This window comes from Cyphomyrmex costatus, unplaced genomic scaffold (assembly GCF_001594065.2).
Source record: "Cyphomyrmex costatus isolate MS0001 unplaced genomic scaffold, Ccosl1.0 scaffold120, whole genome shotgun sequence".
NCBI lineage: Eukaryota > Metazoa > Arthropoda > Insecta > Hymenoptera > Formicidae > Cyphomyrmex > Cyphomyrmex costatus.
This window is the reverse complement of record NW_017275174.1, coordinates 402889-426046: the sequence shown is the minus strand read 5'-3', so window position 1 is coordinate 426046 and position 23158 is coordinate 402889. Positions and strand designations below refer to the sequence as shown.

General features: G+C 34.7%; 3 protein-coding genes across 5 annotated transcripts; 1 reads left to right on the top strand and 2 right to left on the bottom strand.

Annotated features, from left to right (window-relative positions):
- Positions 1-253: 253 nt before the first annotated feature.
- Positions 254-5019, top strand: Hr96 (Nuclear hormone receptor HR96). Its single transcript, XM_018546852.1, is given in 6 exon segments — positions 254-848; positions 1866-2354; positions 2357-3195; positions 3275-3491; positions 3571-3990; positions 4213-5019. Coding segments are annotated over 6 exon segments (2301 nt in total). The 5' UTR covers positions 254-710; the 3' UTR covers positions 4411-5019.
- Positions 5020-5830: 811 nt separating this feature from the next.
- On the bottom strand, positions 5831-11906 carry Nagk (N-acetylglucosamine kinase). 3 transcript variants are annotated; one of them, XM_018546147.1, is made up of 7 exons: positions 11657-11906; positions 9287-9587; positions 7848-7932; positions 7565-7663; positions 7030-7282; positions 6544-6842; positions 5831-6430 (listed from the first exon to the last, which is right to left on the bottom strand). In XM_018546147.1, exons 2-7 carry the CDS (start codon positions 9493-9495, stop codon positions 6080-6082), a joined length of 1296 nt encoding a protein of 431 aa, XP_018401649.1. In that variant the 5' UTR covers positions 9496-9587; positions 11657-11906; the 3' UTR covers positions 5831-6079. The 3 variants fall into 3 exon arrangements, with proteins under 3 accessions (XP_018401649.1, XP_018401654.1, XP_018401645.1); XM_018546152.1 differs by having other exon boundaries at positions 5832-6430; positions 6544-6779; XM_018546143.1 differs by having other exon boundaries at positions 6080-6430; positions 11834-11889.
- A 1935-nt stretch (positions 11907-13841) lies between these two features.
- LOC108779156 (stAR-related lipid transfer protein 7, mitochondrial) lies at positions 13842-16018 on the bottom strand. The gene is made up of 6 exons (XM_018546527.1): positions 15609-16018; positions 15377-15531; positions 14986-15254; positions 14786-14913; positions 14395-14534; positions 13842-14308 (listed from the first exon to the last, which is right to left on the bottom strand). Exons 1-6 carry the CDS (start codon positions 16016-16018, stop codon positions 13950-13952), a joined length of 1461 nt encoding a protein of 486 aa, XP_018402029.1. The 3' UTR covers positions 13842-13949.
- Between the last annotated feature and the right edge of the window lie 7140 nt (positions 16019-23158).

Sequence of the window (23158 nt, the reverse complement as noted above, 5' to 3'; positions counted from 1 at the left end):
AATGCTTTCACCACTTATATCCTCATGGACTATCCGATAATCTAATGAACGATAAAAATAGAATGATGATAAGCGCTTGAGCGTCTAAACCGAACACAGCCTCAGTTTCCTGCTTTCCGGAAACCTGTTTGAAAGTACGCGCGAGAATGGCCTGCGATCACGTGGACGTCGTGAAGGTCGTGGTCACAAGTATATGATCGTGGACGAGGCCTAGTTACATTTTGAGAACACGTTTGCGATGCGTGGTACCTCCAGTGACGGATGCATCTGCGGTATAAAGGGTAGGCAAGAAAGAGAGAGAGAGAGGGGGGACGGCGGGATGAACGGATTATACGACGAATTTGTGCGCACCGTTTCATTAACTGTTGACAAGTGGAGCCGTCAATTGAGCGCCTCATTCGGCACTATCACTTAGGTAACTTTTGCAGGCGCGGATTTAAGCGAGGCGTGTTGAGCTGCGTGTTGAGCTGCGAGGAGGAGGAAGAAGATGTTGTCGTGAAACCCCAACTTCGACCTGGCCCCCGGCAGGCACTACGGATGCGATAAACAATGTTGACGTGAGTCAATGGCGCTCCGCGAGCAAGAGGACGTCGCAAGGGACGGGATAAGACGAGGGTGAGAGGAGAGCGAAAGCAAGATTACGGAACGATGTTACTGCCTGCACGAGTAGATAAGACGTGTTAATCGTGGAGAACGCTGATCCAAGAGCGATGGATGATGAACAGCCGGCGAGGGAGGCCAATAAGATTTGTGGAGTCTGTGGTGACCGGGCACTTGGTTACAACTTCAATGCTGTCTCTTGCGAGAGCTGCAAGGCCTTCTTCAGGAGAAACGCACTAAAGAACAAGGTGAATTCTGCTCCGATTTGAAGCATTTCTATTTGACTACCTTGCAGAGTAAATAATCTTAATTTCATATTCAGAAAACTTTGATTTTGAATCTAATTGATAATCCTTGAATTCGTAGAAGCTCCAATGAATTTTCCATTCATATAATTATTTCTGAGGAAATTGCTTTAAAAAGAAATTCAATTTTATCTTCCAGCATTAATTTTAATGTCGAGAAATATCTTTCTTAACTTTAAATCTGACTTAAAAAGATTAAATAAACTTATTGGATAACTGCATATGACTCATTATAGTAATCTGATGTTTTATAAACTTCAAATTCTTAAAGAAATAAATTATATCATTGTTAATTGTACTAGTTTGAATCATTTCAAAAGAATTTGAGAAGAAATTAATCTTAATACTAAAGAGAATTTATAATTTAAATTCAGTTTTTTCAAAAAGTGGATTAAATATTTCTTAAGCCGAAAGATTTCTTTAATTTTCTAAAATCAATTAATAATTTTATGATTTGAAGATCTTGTTATTGAGAAGAATTTTTTATTGGTCGATTCAAATAGAAAATGATTTTTTTTACACGTCATCTATGTTACGTACGTAAATTCGTAATTTGTTTATAAATACACTGATTAGAACTTTTTATTTGATCTTTCAAAAGATTAATAATGAATGTATACAAAAAATGCAATTATTAATCTTGTAAAAGCAACATCTGCATATTGAAATTTATTGATAATGGATTGTTTAAGAACATTAGAGATAAGATGTATTTTCTTTCAGATACTTATTTTTAGCATTTAAAATTGACTTTTTTTGCATTTGAAATAATTTTTATTGAACAGGTCAGAAAAAATTAATTGATTTATTTGTGAGATTAATTAAAAACAGATCGATACAGATATCAAGATAACGATTCTTTGCTTATATATATGAAATTTATAAGAATGTTATCAGTAAATATATAAAATAGCATACTTAATATTTTAGATTGAAAAGAAGCGTGTATTCTTGTTGCAGGACTTTAAATGCCCCTTCACGGAAAACTGTAACATCACGACTATAACCAGACGATTTTGCCAAAAATGTCGTTTGGACAAATGTTTCAACATTGGCATGCGCAAGGAATATATTATGTCTGAGGAGGACAAGGTTCTAAAACGTAAGAAGATCGAAAAGAACCGCGCAAAGAAACGATCTCAGCTTGATAATGGCAAAACATCGAAGACCAAAAAGGACTGTGTAGATGACTGTACATTTGAAGACACATCAATGTCGGTCAATTCAATCGCGTCAACAATATCAGAAACCTACTTTTGGGAGTCCGATAGAAAATACACAGACCTAGACAGTAATAGGCAAAACGTCGAAAGTATGAGCCCAGTGACAGCAGCGAGCGTTCCGAGTCCTTCAAGTCCACCAGAGAATACGAATATTGCTGAAACAAAAACATTGGACATGCTAAAGGAGTCCGCACACGGTTTGAGGACTAATCTTGCGAGGTATGGCTAACTTATCTAATATGTAAAGAACAGCATAGAAGTGAAATCATTAAATTGATATTGTCTGTTTACAGTCGCGCAAGATTCGCCGATCTTAATGTGGCGCCTCAGAATGTTGGGACGGACAAAAACTCTTCTTTGAATTCAGGGAGATACGAACAAAATTCACTGCAATTTAATTCCGAGTTTGCAGATGTTAATCGTGAATCATCAAACTATAGTTCTGTGTTTGAAGAAAATGTGCCGAATTATTCTAAATTTGAACAAACTCGCGAACAGAATTCCTTCATCGATCACGTTTTACAAAACGAGATAAGTCAGTCTAACTTGGGTTCGTCGTCGCAACTTACGAAAGAGGAAACATCAATATGTCAAAAGCCGAAGGAAACATGTTCAAGCGGAAGTAATTTGATCACAAAGTTTAAACAGAATCCTAGTCTACTAACAAAGTTCGTCAGTAATCCAAATTTAGTTGCGAAAATATTTCAAGATCAGAGAATAATAATGAAGATTATCACGGATCCTGATATGATCACGTGCTTGGCAACGGATCCGTATATCACGCAATTCTTGGAGGAAAACAACGCAATCGATACGACAAACACTGGGCGTGGTGTCAAAACAAAAGCTCAATCTAGAGAAGCTCCGGAAAATAATAGCGATTCAAGTGATTCTAGATATACGTCAAAATCTAAAGGAAGCCATGTGGAAAATCCAATCCTGACGGACTTGATTACAAACCGTAACTCGGAAGATTGCAAAGATCAAAATTTAGAACCTAATACAAATACAGACTGGAATAAAAATACAGCTGACGTTACCAGAGATATTCTTCAGGACGTTCAAAGGTAGCCAGATACATCACATAGGTGTCATATTTTAATGATACGATATGAAATTCGCTATTAAAAGTAATATTTGTTTCAGGATAGCAATTGCTGCTAATTCTATAGAGTCCATCTTATGTGAAGCCATCAAGTTAGAATACTCAGCATTTTCTAGTTTCGGTGGTAACCAAAGCAGCAGGGAATTGAATGACGCCGAGAGAGCGAAATTGAATGAGCTGATAGTTGCTAACAAAGCATTATTAGCTCCGTTAGACGATGATATAACAAATTTAGTTGACGAGGACTGTAAATTTAAAGTAACACATTCAAAATGTTATATCTTTCGTATACACAATTTGAGGAAGAGAGATAATAAAATAAAATATTTATTTGCAGAGTAATTTTGGACAATCTGATCCAATGTTATTAGACGTTATAAATTTAACGGCTATAGCGATTAGACGCTTGATAAAGATGTCTAAGAAGATAAACGCCTTTAAGAATATGTGTCAAGAGGATCAGTTGGCTCTGTTGAAAGGTGGCTGTACGGAAATGATGATTTTAAGATCGGCTATTAATTACGATCCGGATAAAGACATGTGGAAGATACCCCATAGTCAAGAGAGCATGTCAAGTATCAAAGTTGATGTTCTAAAAGAAGCAAAAGGAAATTTATATGCGGAGCACGCAAGGTTTGTCAGAACATTTGACCCTCGCTGGCGGGATGAAAACATCATTTTGATTTTAAGTGCAATTGCTTTGTTTACTCCCGATAGACCGAGAGTCGTACATGGTGATGTTATTAAATTGGAGCAGGTAAGTTGGAATTTTTAAAGTGAATTATTCTAAAATATTCTTTCATACATTAAAATATGTACATGATTTACAGTAAAATTTATATAATGGTAAATCAATATAGAAGTGTTGATAGTTTATAACATGTTTTGTTTTAAGTAGTCTTACTTTTTTTATCTGGTATAAAACAGATTTAGAAAATTAAATATGTTAAATTGTATTTTTCATAAATTTTTTTTTCAGAATTCGTATTATTATCTCCTCAGACGGTATCTCGAAAGTGTTTATCCTGGTTGCGAAGCTAAATCCACATTCCTCAAGTTAATACAGAAGATTTCTGAACTTCATAAACTGAACGATGAGGTCGTAGGAGTTTACTTGAATGTCAATCCATCCAGCGTAGAGCCACTGCTTATAGAAATATTCGATTTAAAACACTGATTATTACTTTGTAGAGTTTCTACTTTGTGTGTATAATGGGAAAATTTAATTAGTGCATTCAATTACAGCATTTGTTGCATATTATGTTTCTAGGGTTATCCATAAATGAGGAAACTCTGCGATGGCTATATCGCCGATCTGAATATTTTTTATAAAAATGTGATTATAATAAGTAACGTACACGCGGCCGCGAGTAAAAATCGCCAGGAATTAACTACATTTAGAATATAGATATGAATCCAAATGGATGTCAATGTCTATTATATAGTTTTTTAACTCTCATCACAAGTGGAATAACGAGTGTTTTAAGTTCACTTAATCCGAATAAAGTTGATTAAGCTAGGACAGTAAGGTAGGAGTGCCGTAATTAACAATAACAATATTTTGCTTCGTAGCAAGCACATGTTGTATCATTAAGTATTGTGCGAAGTATCTTGAACTCGATATCATTCTCAATGCGTACTGAGACTAAGTGTATGCGTACAACGACAGCATAATAATTCCTAAATGGCTGTTTCGATCATGTTTTCGGGAAATAGTTAAATATATATATATATTTTTAAACATATGGATCGTTAAATTTTAAGTAAATGAATGTTATTCAGTGCAACAAGCTCATATATTATATATATTATATATATTATATATATTAAAGAATTATAATTATATCGTTAAAGAATTGTTTTTAAAAAACAAGATTCCAATGAAAAGAACTCAGCTATATGAATTATAATAGTTTCAGCTTTAGCCAGAGACTACATGTAAATAAGAGAGAAAGATATTATACTTGTATATGTGTGTTGCTGCAATGTACACGAGATAAATTGTGATATCCTGATATAAATATATTTTTCAAAAATACATTGCCACGTAATTTCACGCCAGCGATAAGCTTCTTAAAACGCTTCTCTCATACTATATATATTTACATTAACACTAATGATAATTTGTTACATCTCTTACCAGATATGACACGTCTGTGGATCTCTTAATCATCTGCGTTCGTTTGTCGATAGAAAGCCAAAAACGTACAAAATGAGGATTATTATTGCACCAATACAGCCCGCGAAGAATACGAAGCCGAAGATAAACAAAACCAAATACAATATAATTTTAATTAATAGACTGAAAATCAACCATACGCAGCTCCATGCCGTATCCCAGATGGCTTTTAGTCCCATTCTTTTATTATTGTGAAATTTGGTGCGTATAAAAAAAACAAAATCCAAAATCTCGATTGTACTTAAAAAAATTATTCAATTTTTTGTTACCCTGTTAATTTTTTTTAAGTTTATAAGGATATCTTAAAGTACTACATCACTCTCCAACAGCATGTGCTCAAAAATATTTTATTCTATTGCTTTTGATTTCATAGAAATTTATATATAATTTGTAATCATAAAAATTCATATATGTACATGTTAAATCGATATTTACAATCTGTAATTTTTACAAAAGTAATTCTTTATTTTTTGCAGATCTGTGTAGTTATCATTCGTATATTTAGATCTGTTACACTTGTGCTTCGTAATCGCTTCAATTAGAAACTTAGATCTTTCCGATTAACAATCATGCGAATTCGTTTTTGTTACTCTTGTAACGTATTTCAGTACCGACTAAAAAACGCTAGTGTTTTTTAAAATTTCCTTATTTATTTATTTATATCTTATCACGTACTTTCCCCGTTTCCATGAACCTGAGCACCATTATAGTCAGACGTATGATTTTTTAATTCTATCGAATGTTCTGTTTTTCGTGTTTCTGGATAGTGATCGCGCTTGTAATGAAAAAAAATCTCAACGTTACTATCATACGGCTTGACGAAAGGACAATTAATTTTCTCTGCAGCCAGGTAACAAGCGCCTAATGCCGATGATGTTGTCAAATGCATTAAACTCAATTCATCTACAACATTCCTGTTGTGAATTTCGTTCATGAAAGCGTTCTTCATAAATTTCCATGATTTCCATACAGATCCGACACAGATCACCTTTAAACCCCCGTGAGCAAGTTTGAGATCCTGAAAGAAAAATGCAATTAAAAAAAATTATTAGCATTTTATAAATATTTTTTATTACTAAGTTTTATTTTACATAAATTCAACCATTTTGTATTTTTTTTTAAGATACTAACGCTATGCGCCTTCTTCGAGACAGCGATAATATGTTTCGCCAGAAGTTGTCCAGCTTCCTCGAAGAGTTTAAGGCACAGTGGATCGCCCCTCTCGCAGCCGACCACAATTTCCTTGGTGAAACCGGCAATAGTACTCTTATCAAAGTTTGCGTATAGGTATGGTAATATACCGTGTCTATCAGTCACATTGAAATAACTTCTCATTGCCGGCCAAACGTAACTTATTGATTCTGGTGCTTCAATGAGATCATCAATATCATCGAATACATATTTACAAGCATGAAAGGCGATCCAATAAGCTTAAAATAAGCAAAAGAAAATAATTAATATAGCTAGTGTCAATAATTTAAATGTAAATTATTGAATTTATTTAAATGAGAATTTAGATCATTGTCAATTAAAAGAATAAAATATTATTTACGAATTTTTCGTAATGTGGAAATCAATTTTTTCACATTATATTCTTTTACAGTAAACAATATGTACCTCCTCCTTCGTCGCCCATCATGTGTCCCCATCCTCCACAACCATGAGTTTTTCCATCCGGGTTGATGAGTAAAGCATTGCTGCCAGTTCCAGCGATCAACACGATCCCACCGGATTCCAGGCCAGTCCTAAGGCTACCAAGAGTATCTGAACCAATTACGTAGTCTTTGGCAGACTGCGGATATTCTTTCAACAAAGTTTCCACAATTTGACGATTGATGGTCTCCTCCTCACAACCGCTTAAAGTAAGTCCCTATTGATGAAAAAAAAATTGCTGAATGAATTCTTTCTTTTAAAAATCAAAGTTGATTCCATTTAATCAAAAATTCGAAATTTGAGAGTAACACAAACTAAGTTAGACCGTTTATTTTAAAATAATTTTATATGCCATTTAATATGTCATTTAGAACTGTTAATTATGTTTATAATTATATTATTAATTATTTTGCAGTTTTATTATAATATTGCAAGTAATTATGTGTGTAATACACGTAATATGTTATTATAATAATGAAAATACTTAATTTCTACTCACTACGCAATCTAAAGGAACATTTTCCGGTATATCTAGTAGTTGTTTACCCCTCTCGATCATCGCACTGAGTCTGGCAGCTGTCTCATCTACTCCGATTACCTAGAAATAAACCAAATTTCTACACTCCTTTGTAATAACTTTCTTCAGCAGGCAAAACATTTCTGTAATTGTTCGAATCATTTATTTTGAAAGTGCTGCAGAGATTAAAAAATCCCGTTTGAAACTTTCCCCTTGATTCAGCACTTTAAAGATAAACCATTCGTATAATATCTTTTTTAGTCACCCAATGATTAGTGTGCGGTCCTTTAACTTCTGTTAGCTTCGCACCTTTTCCATTGAGAATTATGAGTGTGGAATGTGTAGCGCCTCTGAAAGTTAATTAATTGACGATTAATAGGAGCGAAGTATTTATTAATTACACAGATCTTAATTAAATATTTCTTGTCGCGAATATCCTGTGAATATTACATATCTAAATTTCTCTTCTTTCTGTTGTACCACTTTGTGTGTACAACAGAACCAATTACATAATCAATTACATTTTCTTTTATTTAATGGCTCGATTCTTTTCTTAACAAATAAAGATACGTATCAACATATCTACTCAGCGGGAGATATGCATGACCTGTCATAGTTAAGTCGGCCTTAATGAACGTTGATTGCTATTATCAGTGCCTGAAATGTCTTATATCTCTCTCTTTCTCTGTCATATAAGAAGTGGAGAAATCATTCGATATGCATCAAAGAATTATTAATATTATTATATAATTATAAAACGATAAATATTAAAGTGCTTATATTTCTAGAGAGAGAGAGAGAGAGAGAAAGAGAGAGAGAGAGAGAGAGAGAGAAAATAATATCAGATACTATTCGTTTTAATTATTAAAACCACTCCCCATTCAAAAATCTTATCGCAATGAGATATGAAATTTCGTGTTTTTTAAATTTTGGTCGTATGCAATTTGCTCCTCTTTTTTACAGTTTGTCAATTACAATGATTTATAAAGCAGTTGTTGCATCTCGCTCCATATTTTAAAAATTAACACAAATATTTTTTTAATTATCTACACATATTCGAGAATTACAGCATGGATATTCACGTTTCTCTTCCTTGAAGGCAAAATTGCCGCTTTAAATCTTCATAACTATGTCAAGATAAGATAAATATTATAATAAAAGCGAGAGCAAACGCTACGAAGAGCATTGCGAAATAAGCAAAGGAAATATTCGAATTGTATGCATAAATTATCGATCAACAATAATCTTTGGATTGACAGCAGTTATCGATCGTGCCATGACTTGAGTTTGACAGATAAAATCGCAGACCAAATAAAAGTGAGATATATCTGATATATAATTCACAAGATTTTTATCATCCGGATTTTCCCGGATTCCTAGTTGATTCTTAAATTGAAAAAAGTGACAGAGTATGGCATAACACATTTCATAGAAGTAACAAATTATGACATAACGTACGTGTTCCAGTATCTCACGTTTCCGATAACTTCCGATAATCTTGCACGTTTCATCGTGCTTACTACAGCTCGCAAAATAACGCAATATATTAATATTTACATTACTTTGCTTATATATATATATAATCATAAATTTAAATATTGTCACGAGAGTTTAACAGAATTTCTCTTTATTACAGGAGTGCGCGCACAAGAAGATTTAATTAATTGAATTAATTATACATGATTGAGAAAAAGAGAAACTCACCCTTCTATACCACCGATCCTAATATCCTCGGAGTATTGAGGCTCAACTTGTGTAAGCATCGCAGCTTCCTGTACCAAGTCCGCGGATTTTGTCATCTTTGCCTGCTCTCTCAAATCTCTACGTAATTGATACTCATCCACGATCTTTTTCTCCTGTTTCTTCACTTTCTTTACTTTCTTCACTTTCTTGCCTTTCTTCTTTCCTGCCATTTTTTAAAATCGTTGATTCAAATTCTTATAGCGAACTTCGTTGATTCAAATTCTTATGGCTCGATGCGGACGTTACGAGGATTCGGCAGGATCTGGATGTAATGGGTTAGCACGGGGATAATGTGGAATAATCGTAATACATTATACAGAATGGAATTTATTGCTGGCTAAATAATTCAAATAATTAATGAGTTATCTGAATAACAAAATCACAATAATCTCTTACATTGGTGGAACCAGGCCTAAGTAATGTTTATGATATCTGTTTAAATTTTATCATATCTAGTTTTTTAATATCTAAATTTCTTGGAAAATTGGAACATGATAATGGAATTGATTTCGTTTAATGCCTATCAAATATAAAAAAAAATATTAACTTTTAATTATACAATAACTTCATATAATAGTTCAAAGTTGTCACGTAAAATAAAATTTCCTGACTTTTTCAGGTTTTCTAGTAGAAAATTTCTATAACCAATATTAAATTTCAACATTTAATTAGAAGCTTAAAACAGTATAATGAAATCCTGGATGCAAATTTAGGCCAACAAAAAATTAATGAGTATTGAAAAAATGCAATTATAATGGGAAAAATAATTAGATAAAAATACTGTATAAAATATAAATTTTAATTATTTTATTAAAATTGTTTTGATTACTTCAATTTTAATTCTGATCAGATAGTTTTTGTTTTATCAATGATTACGATTGATATATATTTTTAATTTTCATATATATATATATATATACATATATGATATATATATAAAATTTATTGATATATATTTTTTATATATTGATATATATATAAAATATTAATGACAAGTTTCTGCTGTATGAAAACTAGAAAGGTACAGAAACAACATAATCACTAGCATATATACATAATTTTCATAATAAAACCGGACAATCTTGCATATAAATAATTAGAACAAGTAGATTTGCTCGTTGGATAACATTACTATGGCACATACTTAATGATGAATGGCTCGACACATTTCCATTTTATGCTAACAAGCAAGTTATCTCGACGGAGCGTAGGATCATATCACGAGATAAAGATACATGCATAGTCATTCGAAAACAAATTATTGGAATAGTAAAGATATATTCTGTACGGATATCACTATTTCAGACAAAAGAAAAGGAATGTATCTCACATATTGTCGACACTTTGAAAGCAATACTTATAGTGAATTTAGTCATTCGCATTACACTGGATTAATACACATTAAAAAGACTGTTTTATGTAAAGTATCCAAATTCCAAATGCAGTAACATAATTTAATTATCATCATTAATTGTATTATACAGATACGAAAAGTAATCGGTGCAAATATATATCCAAGATAAATTTATTTAAATGCATACAGATGTATTATACCAACTTTGAGATCATAAGTGGTAATTCTCTTAGTTGATTTATGATGGTGATTTATGTTGGTTTAAATTGTCTCGTTTCTAACTTATAATATGTAATTAAAATTGACAATAAAATAATACATATATCTTCTTTATATACTGTGACATATTATATATATTGACTATTTAATCGTTCAAAATATATATTTATAAGCTTTTATTATACTTTGTTAATTTCATACAAAACAACTTTTAGTATGCACTAATTTAGTGTAATGCGCTAATGTAAATTTCGCTATTAGCTTCTTGCGATCTTGCGGTTTGCAATTGTGAACGGCGTTTATGCACAGCATGTGCTATTGGACGACCGATTCAAGCGCAAATTATAAACGTGCCATTATTGAATTGATAACCGTTTCTTCGTTCGTCTCTGTCTCTTTTTTCTGCGCACGCCTACGTCGCAGCAAGTGCACTTTGCCTATTCGCATATGTGGCGGCTAATTCCGAAGTTGATAAACTAACCGAGTAAACAAGGTCATTACAGTAAAAGAAATATTGTCATTTGAAAGAGATATAGAAGACAATTCTGAAGTTCTAATTTTACTTTAATATAATTTCTAGCTGTTTATAAGAAAGAAGGTAATTAGACATAAATTAGAAAAAATTAATTAAAGTAGTGATTAAATGACTAACTTGAAAGTTGGCGAACTAAAGAAGTAAACAATCATTACAATAAAAAAATATACAAAAAATATATACAGGAAATGATTAATTTATAAAAGATTCTTCTCTGACTCACTTGATAAAAAAGAGGAAATCGCACATTTAAACAGAAGGGGGAGTTCGCCGGACGAAAGGCATTTAAAATCCTCGCTTGGAAAAAATTGCGCGTCCTTGAAACCGGTTTGATAAACCTGAATCGCCGAAGGACGCGCTCAATCTTCCAATTTTCCGGGCTCAGCGTGCTGAAACTTACGAAATTCCCGCTCTCCTTCGGCGTCAGGAATCGGAGCCGAGGAACAAGTCGATAGCGAAAGAGAGAGTGCGTTCAGTGTCTGGCGTGCGTGCCAATGATGAAAAGCATCTTTTTCACCAGTCTTCCAAAAATAAAAAAATTCCGTGAGAAACTTTCGTATCTCGGAACGGAATGCGCGATCCAGCTGGGAATCGCCGTGGCGGTGTGAACGTCGAACGAAAGCTGCCGATCGTTCTTCCCCGCCGAAGAAACGAAACACGATCGACCGCACCGCACGACGCTGCCCCCGTCACTGTCGACGTCGACCACACCGCTCCGGCCACCGCTCTATTCCACTACACTTTGTGAAGCCAACCCCACTGCGACCTACATGTCACGCGTTCACGGGCGCATGTCTTTTGCTTGATGTCATTGAACTAAAGATCAGAACTACGAATTTCGGATCACTGATCAACTAGAGCAGCGACTTCGTGCGAGAGCGAATCGTTTTTGATATCCGATAAATTTATTTTTAGCACGTCTCTTTCTATGGACTTATAATACCCCAGTATCCGAAAAATCAAAATTTTGGATTCGGACGAATCCATTTCTATTTATTTCAATTTCTTGAGAATTGAAATAGATATGTAGAAATGGATTCATGTAGTCACATTGCCGAATCCAAGCCAAATTCGCGGATTCCCTTTGAGGAACTTATACATTAACAAATGAATAAAAAATTTGTAAATAACATTTTATATTTACAAGAAATACAGTAGATAAACAATTACACATTATTTATTATTAACATCATGATTAATATATATATAATCTATTTACATGACATTCTCTAATAAAAATTTACTATTATATTTTCTCTATGATCATTTCTTATACAATTTTAAAAGTGCCACAATATTATTTTCATATATATATATGTGTATTTATATTATACATACATGTAATTATATTGTATATACAATAGAAAACACTTAAAATATATTTGTATACTATATTATATACATTTACGTATTTTATACTGCACGAAAATTAAAGTTTATTTATAACTTCGGCCATAATTTTCAAAAATTGCTAATTGTTTCTTAAATATAAAATTAATTTAATAGTAATATAAAGAGAAATTTATATTAATTCTTTAAAAATGTATTTATATATTGTCTGAAAATATTAGTTGTAGAATAGATTATTTATAATAAAAATTTAGCATCAGAACATTGATTTTTTTTGTTGATGTAAACCGGTGACGCCTAATTTAATTACACACAAAGGGATGAGGTAAATATTATACATTTGTGACGTCTACCTACGTTTACACACAGAGAGATGATACATATAGGGTGTAATTAAAATAAGATGACAAACTTCGGAATCGTACTCCCCACACACTAAAATAAGAAAAAGTTTATATGAATATATGTCAACAATCCACCGTTACTCAGTATAGCTCAAAATGTTTGCAAGACCTCCATGATTCTCCCATCTAAATCTTCTAGATTTTTATTTATAAAGACACTTAAGATTATGATCATATAATATGTATTTATTCTCTATGTGTGAGAAATATCTCTAAAGTTTAACCGCACCTTTTAGTTACACCCTGTGTAATATATACAAATATATCTTTGTGTCTACGTTTAAAGACATAATTCAATTTGTTTCATACAGATATCTTTATACGAATTATTCTATATGAATTATAAAATTTAAGCAGTTCTCTACATATCGTGTTTCCATAATTTAAAAATTAAATTATGTTCTACTTGCTCTTGTTCATTATTTTGACACATAATGCAGATTTTCAATTAACAAATGGACGAAAGGCGATGACATACTTAATCAGTCTCACTTCTTGTTTAACATTTTTGTTTCTTCTTTTTATAAAACATGGAACTCATACTTTTCCAAAAAAAAAAGAAGTTGAACAATTCAGTCATATTCACACAATTTCATTCTTATTATCTATGAAATCATATATCCAAGATATGTTAATAAAATGTCACTTGTTCCACACATCCATGAATCTGTTCTATAGCTTTATCGGCAGATTATTATTTCCTCCATGCGAAATCACGTTAAAACATCTACTAGCCAAAAGTTACTTCATTAAATCCATTTGTCAAAAATCCAAAAATGCAAATAATTTTGTAAGATAGAAATAATGTAATAAACCTTGCTCTTCTTTGGGTGCAGAAGTGGTATCCTTATTTTCACTTTCCGCTAGGTCATTTTCTTGCTGTACATCGTGTGTTAGATCTAATTTGTTAGTATCGTTAGTAGAATCATTTTGTTGATCTTTATAATCTCTCATCGATTTTTTATTGTTCTTTAACTTATCTTCTACATCAATTTGCTGTTTGGAAATGTCCTCTTCAGATAAAGTAAGACGATTACTGTCAGGTGCATTTTTTTTCATTAGTTTATACTTTTGATAATCCTTTGAGGCCTGTCTCATGCGAATTAGAAAGTCTGGTAAACCTAAGTAATCGTCATTAATTAATTATATTACAAATGCATTAAATTTTAAAACAATTCCATAATTGATTTTATAATTTACAACAAACCTCTCAATGCTACCCATGCAGTGACAGCAGATGGTACAGAGACACCAGGATCGTCGAAGTAAGTAAGTCCAAATTCAATGCCTGGTTCGTGAAATTCTGTATAGGGCTTTATCACCATGTATGACCAATATGTTCTAACTCTGTTGCATACAGATATTAAAGTATTAAGATACTTAATTCTGATAGCTTAAATGTTCAGTTATTGAATTAAAGCTCCTGAATAATCATCACAGTAAAAAAAAATATAAAAAACTGTTTAATTAACAAAATATTATATAATATTATAAGAATTTAAAACTAAAAATTGATCAACACACTGACTTAATGATCTGCCATCACATATATTTTATGCTTGAATATTGACTGTTAATGGTAACTGTTCTTTATATACCTATAAATTCCCCGCCTCTCTGGTACATTAGGATGTTCCGTCACTCGACTGACAATAACTACAAGTCCTTTCTCTTTATCCATGACCCATCGCCGTTGATATACATAATCTCTATTTGAAAATAATTTCTGCACAAATACAAATTAAAATTATTAAGTGAACAGATCCATCTAAAAGATGGTACATTATATTATACTTACAGGCCAGATCATTTCCCAATGAATAACATCAGTACTATGATCAACAGATGATTCAGACTTCGGATCAGTCTCAATAATATGTAATTCCTGAGCAGTGGGATCCCATTGCTTTCTATAATCTACATCGATTTGTACTTGTAGAAAATCTTCAGCGGTAACATCAGAGAATGAACCATATACTTTATAGGCAAACAATCCACCCGAATCAGGTTCTACTTTCCTCCATATCAACATATCTTGACGCTCGATGAAAGGTTGCCAATCGTCTGCTGTACGTATTTTTTATATTACGTATAAAAATTTGACATAAACAATATAACATAAAATCAAATATATTTATGTATATAATAAAACGTTTCAAAGCTGAATAATTAATGCAAGAAAAACTTACAATTCTCATTAGAAGCAGCAGAAGACTGAACTCCACTACATTTACAATATTTTACATCAGACTGTATAGTATCGATAACAATTCGCAAATGACACTTTGTACAGACCACCGTAGAGTCTCTTAATCTATAAATTCCTTCGATTTCACGATTATACCTGCAATACAGAATGTCAAAAATTATTTATGAATATATTACACGTGTCTTGTTCTTGTAAACATTCATCGCAAGTACCTATTAATTTCATCGTCATTTATCCTATCACGGTCCCAGTTGTACACGCTTACTCCGGCCGCGCTTATCAGGAAGTTCTTGGCGTTCTTAGCGAGTCTAAGTCTCCACAGTCGCATGAATTCTCTCAGTGCCATCTCGTCCCATATCCTCGTATAGAGGTGGAATATCTGCATGTACCTTCTGATTCTCTGGGCCGCCACAAACTCAAACTGTTTCCTGCAAGCCTGAACTGTCTGCGTACCCTGCTCCCGGAACCACGAGCTTATCCTCCGGCGATAGCTGCCGAGTTTACCGCGACCCTGTGTCCTCGGACCGCAGTGTTGTAGAACGAGAGCTAATTTGTTAGTACCGCTGCCGTAATCGCTATTGAATCTTCTGAGAGCATAACCGGTCAGCTTCCACGTATACATCGTTCGCTCGCGGCGCTGCTACGTTACGAATCTCTCGTACGGAGCACAGTCAGTCCATTCGGTCTCATTTACGATCTCCGGATGTATCGCATAGATAGCTGTAGATAACCACGGACTCGTGGTGATAACTATACGTTAAACACCTCGAGCCGGTCTCGGGTTCTTTTCGTAAATTTCGTTATCGCCGTCGATAAAAACGTATCACGAGTGCAAGAGGTGACTTCTCTTCTAAATCAACGCATACTATTAATTATCGTGAAACTAATTAAATGAGAAATTGCGATCATCGTCATCCGCGATACCTAACCGCGCCGCGCGCGTACCAATACATAACCATCGATCGCGGAGGAATGAGGACGACGCCAACGACGCCGGCGGCGAATCCAGGAGTTGCGTGTCGAACATGTGCGAAGTTGGAGTTTTAGCGCAGCGAAAGAGAGGAACAGGTTGAACAGCCAATCGGCACGCAAATTTGAAATTTTCGAAGGCGCGGGCAATCGCCGCGAGACTTGGCGCCAATTTCAAATTTTTATGTCCGTTTACTAACGCGCGTAAATTAACTTTAATCTCATTGTCAGTTCAATTTACTCTTTTCGTCTTTTCTAATTTTTGAAAACAGAGAAAAAGACGAAGAGTTGAATCGAGATTAAAATTAAACTACATTGGTAGAAACGGACAAAGAAATAAAGAAAGTTCAAGATCTCAATATTAATGTTTAATAATACATTTAAATAAAATTAAAATTTGAAGTGAATAAAAATTTTAATATTGAAAGTTTAAATGAACATTTTTTCTTATTTTATCTTAATTATTTTTTGAAACACGTCTATTTTTATCTAAGATCTAAATCACCGCTAAACTTTTTGTATTACTTTCACACACAAATGGAAAATATTAAAAAATCTCTAAACTTTCATAATTTTTTCATTTTGTTAAGAAATACTTGTAATATATATTCTCAAAGATTTCTTTCTTTTATTTGTGTTGTTCACTCATCGCTCTATGTTAAATTTATTTCCATTTTTATCAGTAAATTGATTTCAAACTTTTTGAACGTATATAAATCTGTAATTAATTTAAAAATGTTAGGCGGTATTTAAAACTTTACTTAAAAATTCTATTAACCGCGAATGGCAATTGCCGCGGTTTCCGTTGATCGAACGTTTTTTGCACGGCTAACATTGAAACGAAAAGTTATGCAAAAAATCATAAAAATTAAACCGAAGTCTCGTTAAGACTTTCGTCGTAATTGTGCACAGGCGGAAGTAAAGATCGGGAGCGAGACGATGGCACACAGCAGCGGGACTTTGGATATCGTTTTTTTATTAACGTTTTATCAGTTACAATTTTGATTACATACACATAATGTGGAGTCGTCTTTAAACACACGGCTGCTATGATACAAATGACGAGGATAAAAATTTGGAGTGCGTAAAAATGTGATTGGATGACAATTCTCTCTTTTGCTTCTATCTTCCTCCCCTCCCCCCTCTCCTCCCTCCCCCCCTCTTCCCCCTCTCTCTCTCGCTCTCCGCTTGCCCTCCTTTTCACTACTTCATTGGTCATGGCGATGGGCCAACCTTGAACGTATATTAATATAATATACCGAGTTTTTGGCCCATGTCCACTAGAGTACAGGGTAGGTAGGTGTGATATCCTTGATCGCAATTAAATCGTCCCTAATTCGCTAATATTTTACACGCAATGTCGGTGCGCAATCATCGCTCAAGACTGGCCCGGCGTTGACGAATCCGTTCGACCCACGCCCAATCTCAGGACTGCGTTTCTCTCACACCGAGACCGCGGAGAGGCACCGGGAGCCTCCGTGCCAAATTCAGAGGACGGTATTTACAGAGGGAATTTATGGAATAGCAGCCGCGACCGACAAACGTGTCCCACCGTGAGGGATGTTACGTTTAAACGGAACGGCTCCTCGTCTCTTGCTCGTCCATGTTGCTCGTAGACGTCGGAAAAAAAAAAAAAAGAAAACGAAACGCGGATCTAAAAGACGTCTGAGGGATATCAGAAAGGCCGAGGCGTCTTCTAGATTGTTCTGCAACTCGAGGAAATTGCGGAAATGCATCACAACGGCTTTGATTACAATTTAATTCTGATCTAACTATGGCTAATGCAAATAGAAAAATTGTCTACATAAGTATAGTTACATTCAACGAAAGTTAGCATCGACTGTACTGACATTCTCGATTAAGCTTCTCAGAATAATAATCTTCGTCGATTATAATTTTAATGTGAATATAAACTATACATTGAAACCGTACAAATTATTTGATGAAAAATGTACATCTATAAAGTCGCGTTCAAAAGTGCCGCTTTGAGGTGAACTCGCATTCTCCTTGTGCCCGGCTGATTAAACGATTCGAATTATGCCTACAGCCGAACGTGTACTCAGACCTGCAAGGACGAGGCAAAACTTTTGAGAAACGTCAAGGTGCAATGACAGAGAAGAGGTCCTCTGAACTTGGAACAATAACGGTAGGTTGCCTTCGCGCGTGTACGTTGTACTCAGCGACGAGTGGCACGTCTTCTTTTTTTGTTCTTCCTCTCATTATCATATATTCACACGATTGATCATCTGTCAACAATTATTTGGAATATTATCCTTTTAGGTAAACAGTATCGGGGGTGGACAACGGGGTGAGACACTAACTGGTCCAGGTAATCGCGGCGCGATACACGACCTCCGTCCGTGTAACACTAATCTGCTTTTCCTGAGACACGGTCGGTGAGGGTGATATGCAATTTGTGATTCGCAGAGACTTGTAAATTGTGCGTAGATCGCAACGCGTTAATAACTGAAGTTTTTATTCGGAGTAGAAATGACACCTGGCGAAGACGATCTTTCCAAATGCACATATGCGGCCGGACTTGTACAAACGATTAAAAACTTGATGGAAATTCATTTAGCAAGATGAAGCAAATATCGAATCTCCTCTAGCCTCGTCCTTCTCTTTTACCCTTTCTGCGTAAAAATTAGCTACTGAGAAATCTCTGATTATTATTTAAATACCAGAAGGTCTAACATTTTAAGCAAAGTTGCTCGATTACTGAAACGTTAAAATGAGGAACTCTGTCTGCAAAGATCAGTCCTACGACTCGGAGATTTGCTTGATATATATCAATCGAATTGATAGAAAGAAAATGGTAAACACAATGATTCGTGGTAGTCACTCGGCTGCTCAATCCAAAGCTCGCAAGTAAATCCCATACTACAATTGCGTAAGCATAGTTTTAAGCGACTGTAGTTGTTACATAATTGACTAATCACAGTTGAATATATGAGAATATTTTATCTGATTATACTTCCATTTAAATTAAAAAACGACAATCCTGTTTACGAAAAGGAAATAACTCGTTGGCATTTTTAGACTCGACAAATGGTTTCGTAGTTCTCCTTTACAATTTTCCGTTCCCTCTGACAAAATACCAATCATTCCACCATGGTTCGTGTACCATTAATCAAACGTCGAATGAAGTGAATGAGTCAATTAAATAAACATGGTACTCGCGGCACTCACAAACGCTAGATGAACAGTTCGTTTATTAATAGTCTATCAAATATTAATCGTGAATTACAACGACATCGTGGTAATACGATCAGCAAATGTCATTCGCGCTAAATCTTGTTGAAGAATAGAAATTAAGCTAATCGAGCGCTCGCTGTTTATCAGCCGGTGGTTTCATGAATCGCGCTCTATATACGTGATCGCAAAAGGTTCAATTGAACGTTTTAGTACGTTTAATGATGCAGCTTGCCACGAGAATTCGACGCGAATGCATTCAATTTCTCCGTCGCGCGTAATTATGCAACGTGAAAACGAAGAAAAAGCTTCCAATTACTAGATAAAAGAAACATTTAGACTCAATGTGCGAATGTTGATTTATTTTTAATTTACCGATAAAATTGACTTTAAAATTAAAATCAATTCTAAGTACACAACTTTAATTTGATTTCTATTAGCTTCGAAAGAATCTTGCAATTTTTGTTTAGTACGCTAACTAGAGAATGCGCTAATTTAATTTACTCCATAATCTTAAATGACTCGCCTGAAAAAAAATAATAAACACGTGTTTGCGTGAGATCAGAGAAAAATGTTAATTAGAAATATACGAACGTTATGGAAATTGCTAAAAAGAGATGCTAATCAGGAAATATGTGACTTTATTTATGCCTTGTAACTTCGTTACAATGCGCAATGTGCGAATCAAAGGTAATTTCAGCAGAATTAGATGAAAATAGAATGACTTATTAACAAAATTGCAACAGCCCTTTGATTTGCTTGCGAGTACTGAGGATCGCGCAACAAAGACCGTAATTAATGCGAATTTGCATTAAGTAATTAAGAGTGATACGCGTATTAACGACTTTTCGAAGTATGTTACGCGTACCTTTCGCTCTCGTGATCCTTCATAAGCTAGTTGCACATTTCGCACGGAAACGAGAAGCGCGACTTCAAAGGCAAGCGTTTATATGTTATCCTGATCGCCAGTGGAGGACTCGTATCACTACGTTGCATTGAAAACATTTTTTGTTTCATACGAAAATCGTACGCGTTTCCATATCTCGTAGATACGATTCAAAGAGAAATGTATAGAAGAAAAAACATAATAAAACGCGTCCGAAATTAGAAAACCAGTATTCGTAAATAGGTTCTTATATATTTAAGAAGTCGCCTTAAATACAATCTTAAGATGTCATAAATCAATCACTGATTGTGAGCCATATTGGCATCTTAAGATATTACTTGAGGCAATCTTGAAATAATAAGAGTCGGACTATGAATACACAGCCTACACTGAGAAAAAAAAATCTGAATTAAAAAAAAATATTTCTTTGCTCGCGTATTTAAAAACATTATTTCTTTGGATTAATAACAATTTCTTTAAAATTAAAATTTTTTTTAATTTAAAAAAGTAAGATTTTAAAGTAAAAAAAATATCTTTAAAAAAATTTTTCTTGATTCGAAGAAATGTTTTTTTTTTAATACGAGTAAAGAAATATCTTTTTGAAATTAAGATATTTTTTCTCGGTATATAATAAACTATCAAAAACAGTTTCCCGATTAATATGCGACACCAGGTCACCCGTTTGCGATCGTCTGTTATTCATGATGGATACTTTCATCGAATTCGTCGAGAACCTGCAATCTATCCGTTACTTCTTACTTGTAATAATCACGAGAGTTTCGCTCGAGACGTTTCCTGTAACGCGACGACTCTCTCGTAGGACTTTTGTTCGAAGCTAAAATGGCTTTCGGTGAAGATGCGGCCGAATTTACATACGTCGACTATAACATTGCCTTGCATCGCGGCTATGCCGAATGCTGTTTTGAAGTGCATCGCCGATTATTCGAATGGAGCGAGATTTATCTAACAACAAAGTATGAAATATATTCGAAAGGAGGAAGGGATGAACCTTTTGGAAAAAGGAATGGATAACGCAGAAACGAGAATATCTGTTATCAATCAAACGATGTATCTGTTAAACCTTCGTCAGTCTGTTCCAACGTCCGAGGACCAATCTCACCAGAGCCAGCTAGCTAATTCGCTTTAAGCGGTTCCTTCATCTCTTTCCGAAGTCGAAGCTGCGGGAAAGAAGCCGAGGAACCGATAAAGGTACCGCGATTAGAGATTAATCATCGATAAAACCGGCCGTAAATGTTCATCAGTATACGCCTTACGATTTGTTGCTTCCCTGTGAATGTGACTAGTTCGACACTGCGGAATGTTAAAAGATTTCGTTTAGCGCGGCGAGATGCCGTTTAATCGCACCTCGCGGACGCACTGGACACGTTACAGATTGTAACGAGGATCGTCTCGTATGTCCTTTCCTTATACGGAGGGCGAGTCGTGCCGCTCGAGGCTGGGCGATGCACTTTCTCCCGGCAAGGATTTTAAGTTCCATACGTTCGCGCCGCCTCTCCGCGCGACTTCGCCGTAACGCTGCAACGTTACGCCGCGTATTCGGTGTGTATATATATATATATATACTTTCGACTTGGTCGTGCGGATCGGCTACTTTCGAGTTTCGGCCCTCTAGGCCCGCGTGGGGGCTGTGGGGCATTATAATTCCGGCTTCGTGTGTGCTTCGCTAACAATTAAAAATTTGTTCGCCTATTACTTATCATTTCGTGTATTTTTTGTCGTTTAAATTCAATTCACATTATTAGGGTATAATAATTAATTAATTAATTAATTAATTAATTATAATAGTGTCATTATAATTCGTAATAATATACAACATTTGTCAATAGATCATTTATGCTAAAACCCACTGCATGCTCGTGTCGAAATCACTCGCATTTTCTCCCACATTTTCCCAAACATGCACTCGTATACGTGCGTGCATGCATCGACATACATACACATGCACTCCTTAACACACATGCGGTCTCTCTCTCTCTCTCTCTCTCTCTTTCTTTCTCTCTCTCCGTTCTCTGTGACCTCGCTTGGCTTTCTCTCACTCTCTCTTTACACGCTCAAATGTATTACACAAAGTACACCTTCCTCTTACTTTTCGCACACTCTCACGCCGTGGGACTGTACTGGCTTCACGCGTGGCTTATCTAACTAATTCATGATTTAAGTGTGATTTCGGGGTATACGTGTACGTGAAATGTGTACATGTAAATGCACGTATAAATGCGCGCACATCGGCACGCGCACGCCTCCCCTCTTTTCTTTCAAGATTTACAATTACAACCGACTCGTCTCTCGCGCGCGTTCTCGGTACATTCTACATGTAAGTTGTACATATGTGTGGTAGCCTACTTTTTGTTGTAATAAGACAAAAAGAGAAAAGATACAAAATCAATGTGCGGCAATACCTCTGCGTAAGAAAAAAAAAAAAACCGAGGAAATAACGAGAAAGCAATAGCGTTTCCCCCTCGAAAAGAGGGAGAGAGAAAGATTACACGAATGATACTCCTGTGTGTATGTGTGTGTGTTTCGCATGTATAATGTGTGCTATATGAGACAATGATCTTTGTACATATTTTCAAATGTATTCCCGCGCGATATCAACATGACGAAGATGCGGAAGATGCTCTCGTCTTGGGAAGACGCAAAGCTCACGGACGTGACGAAACGCTGATGTTTAAGTATATATATATATATATATAT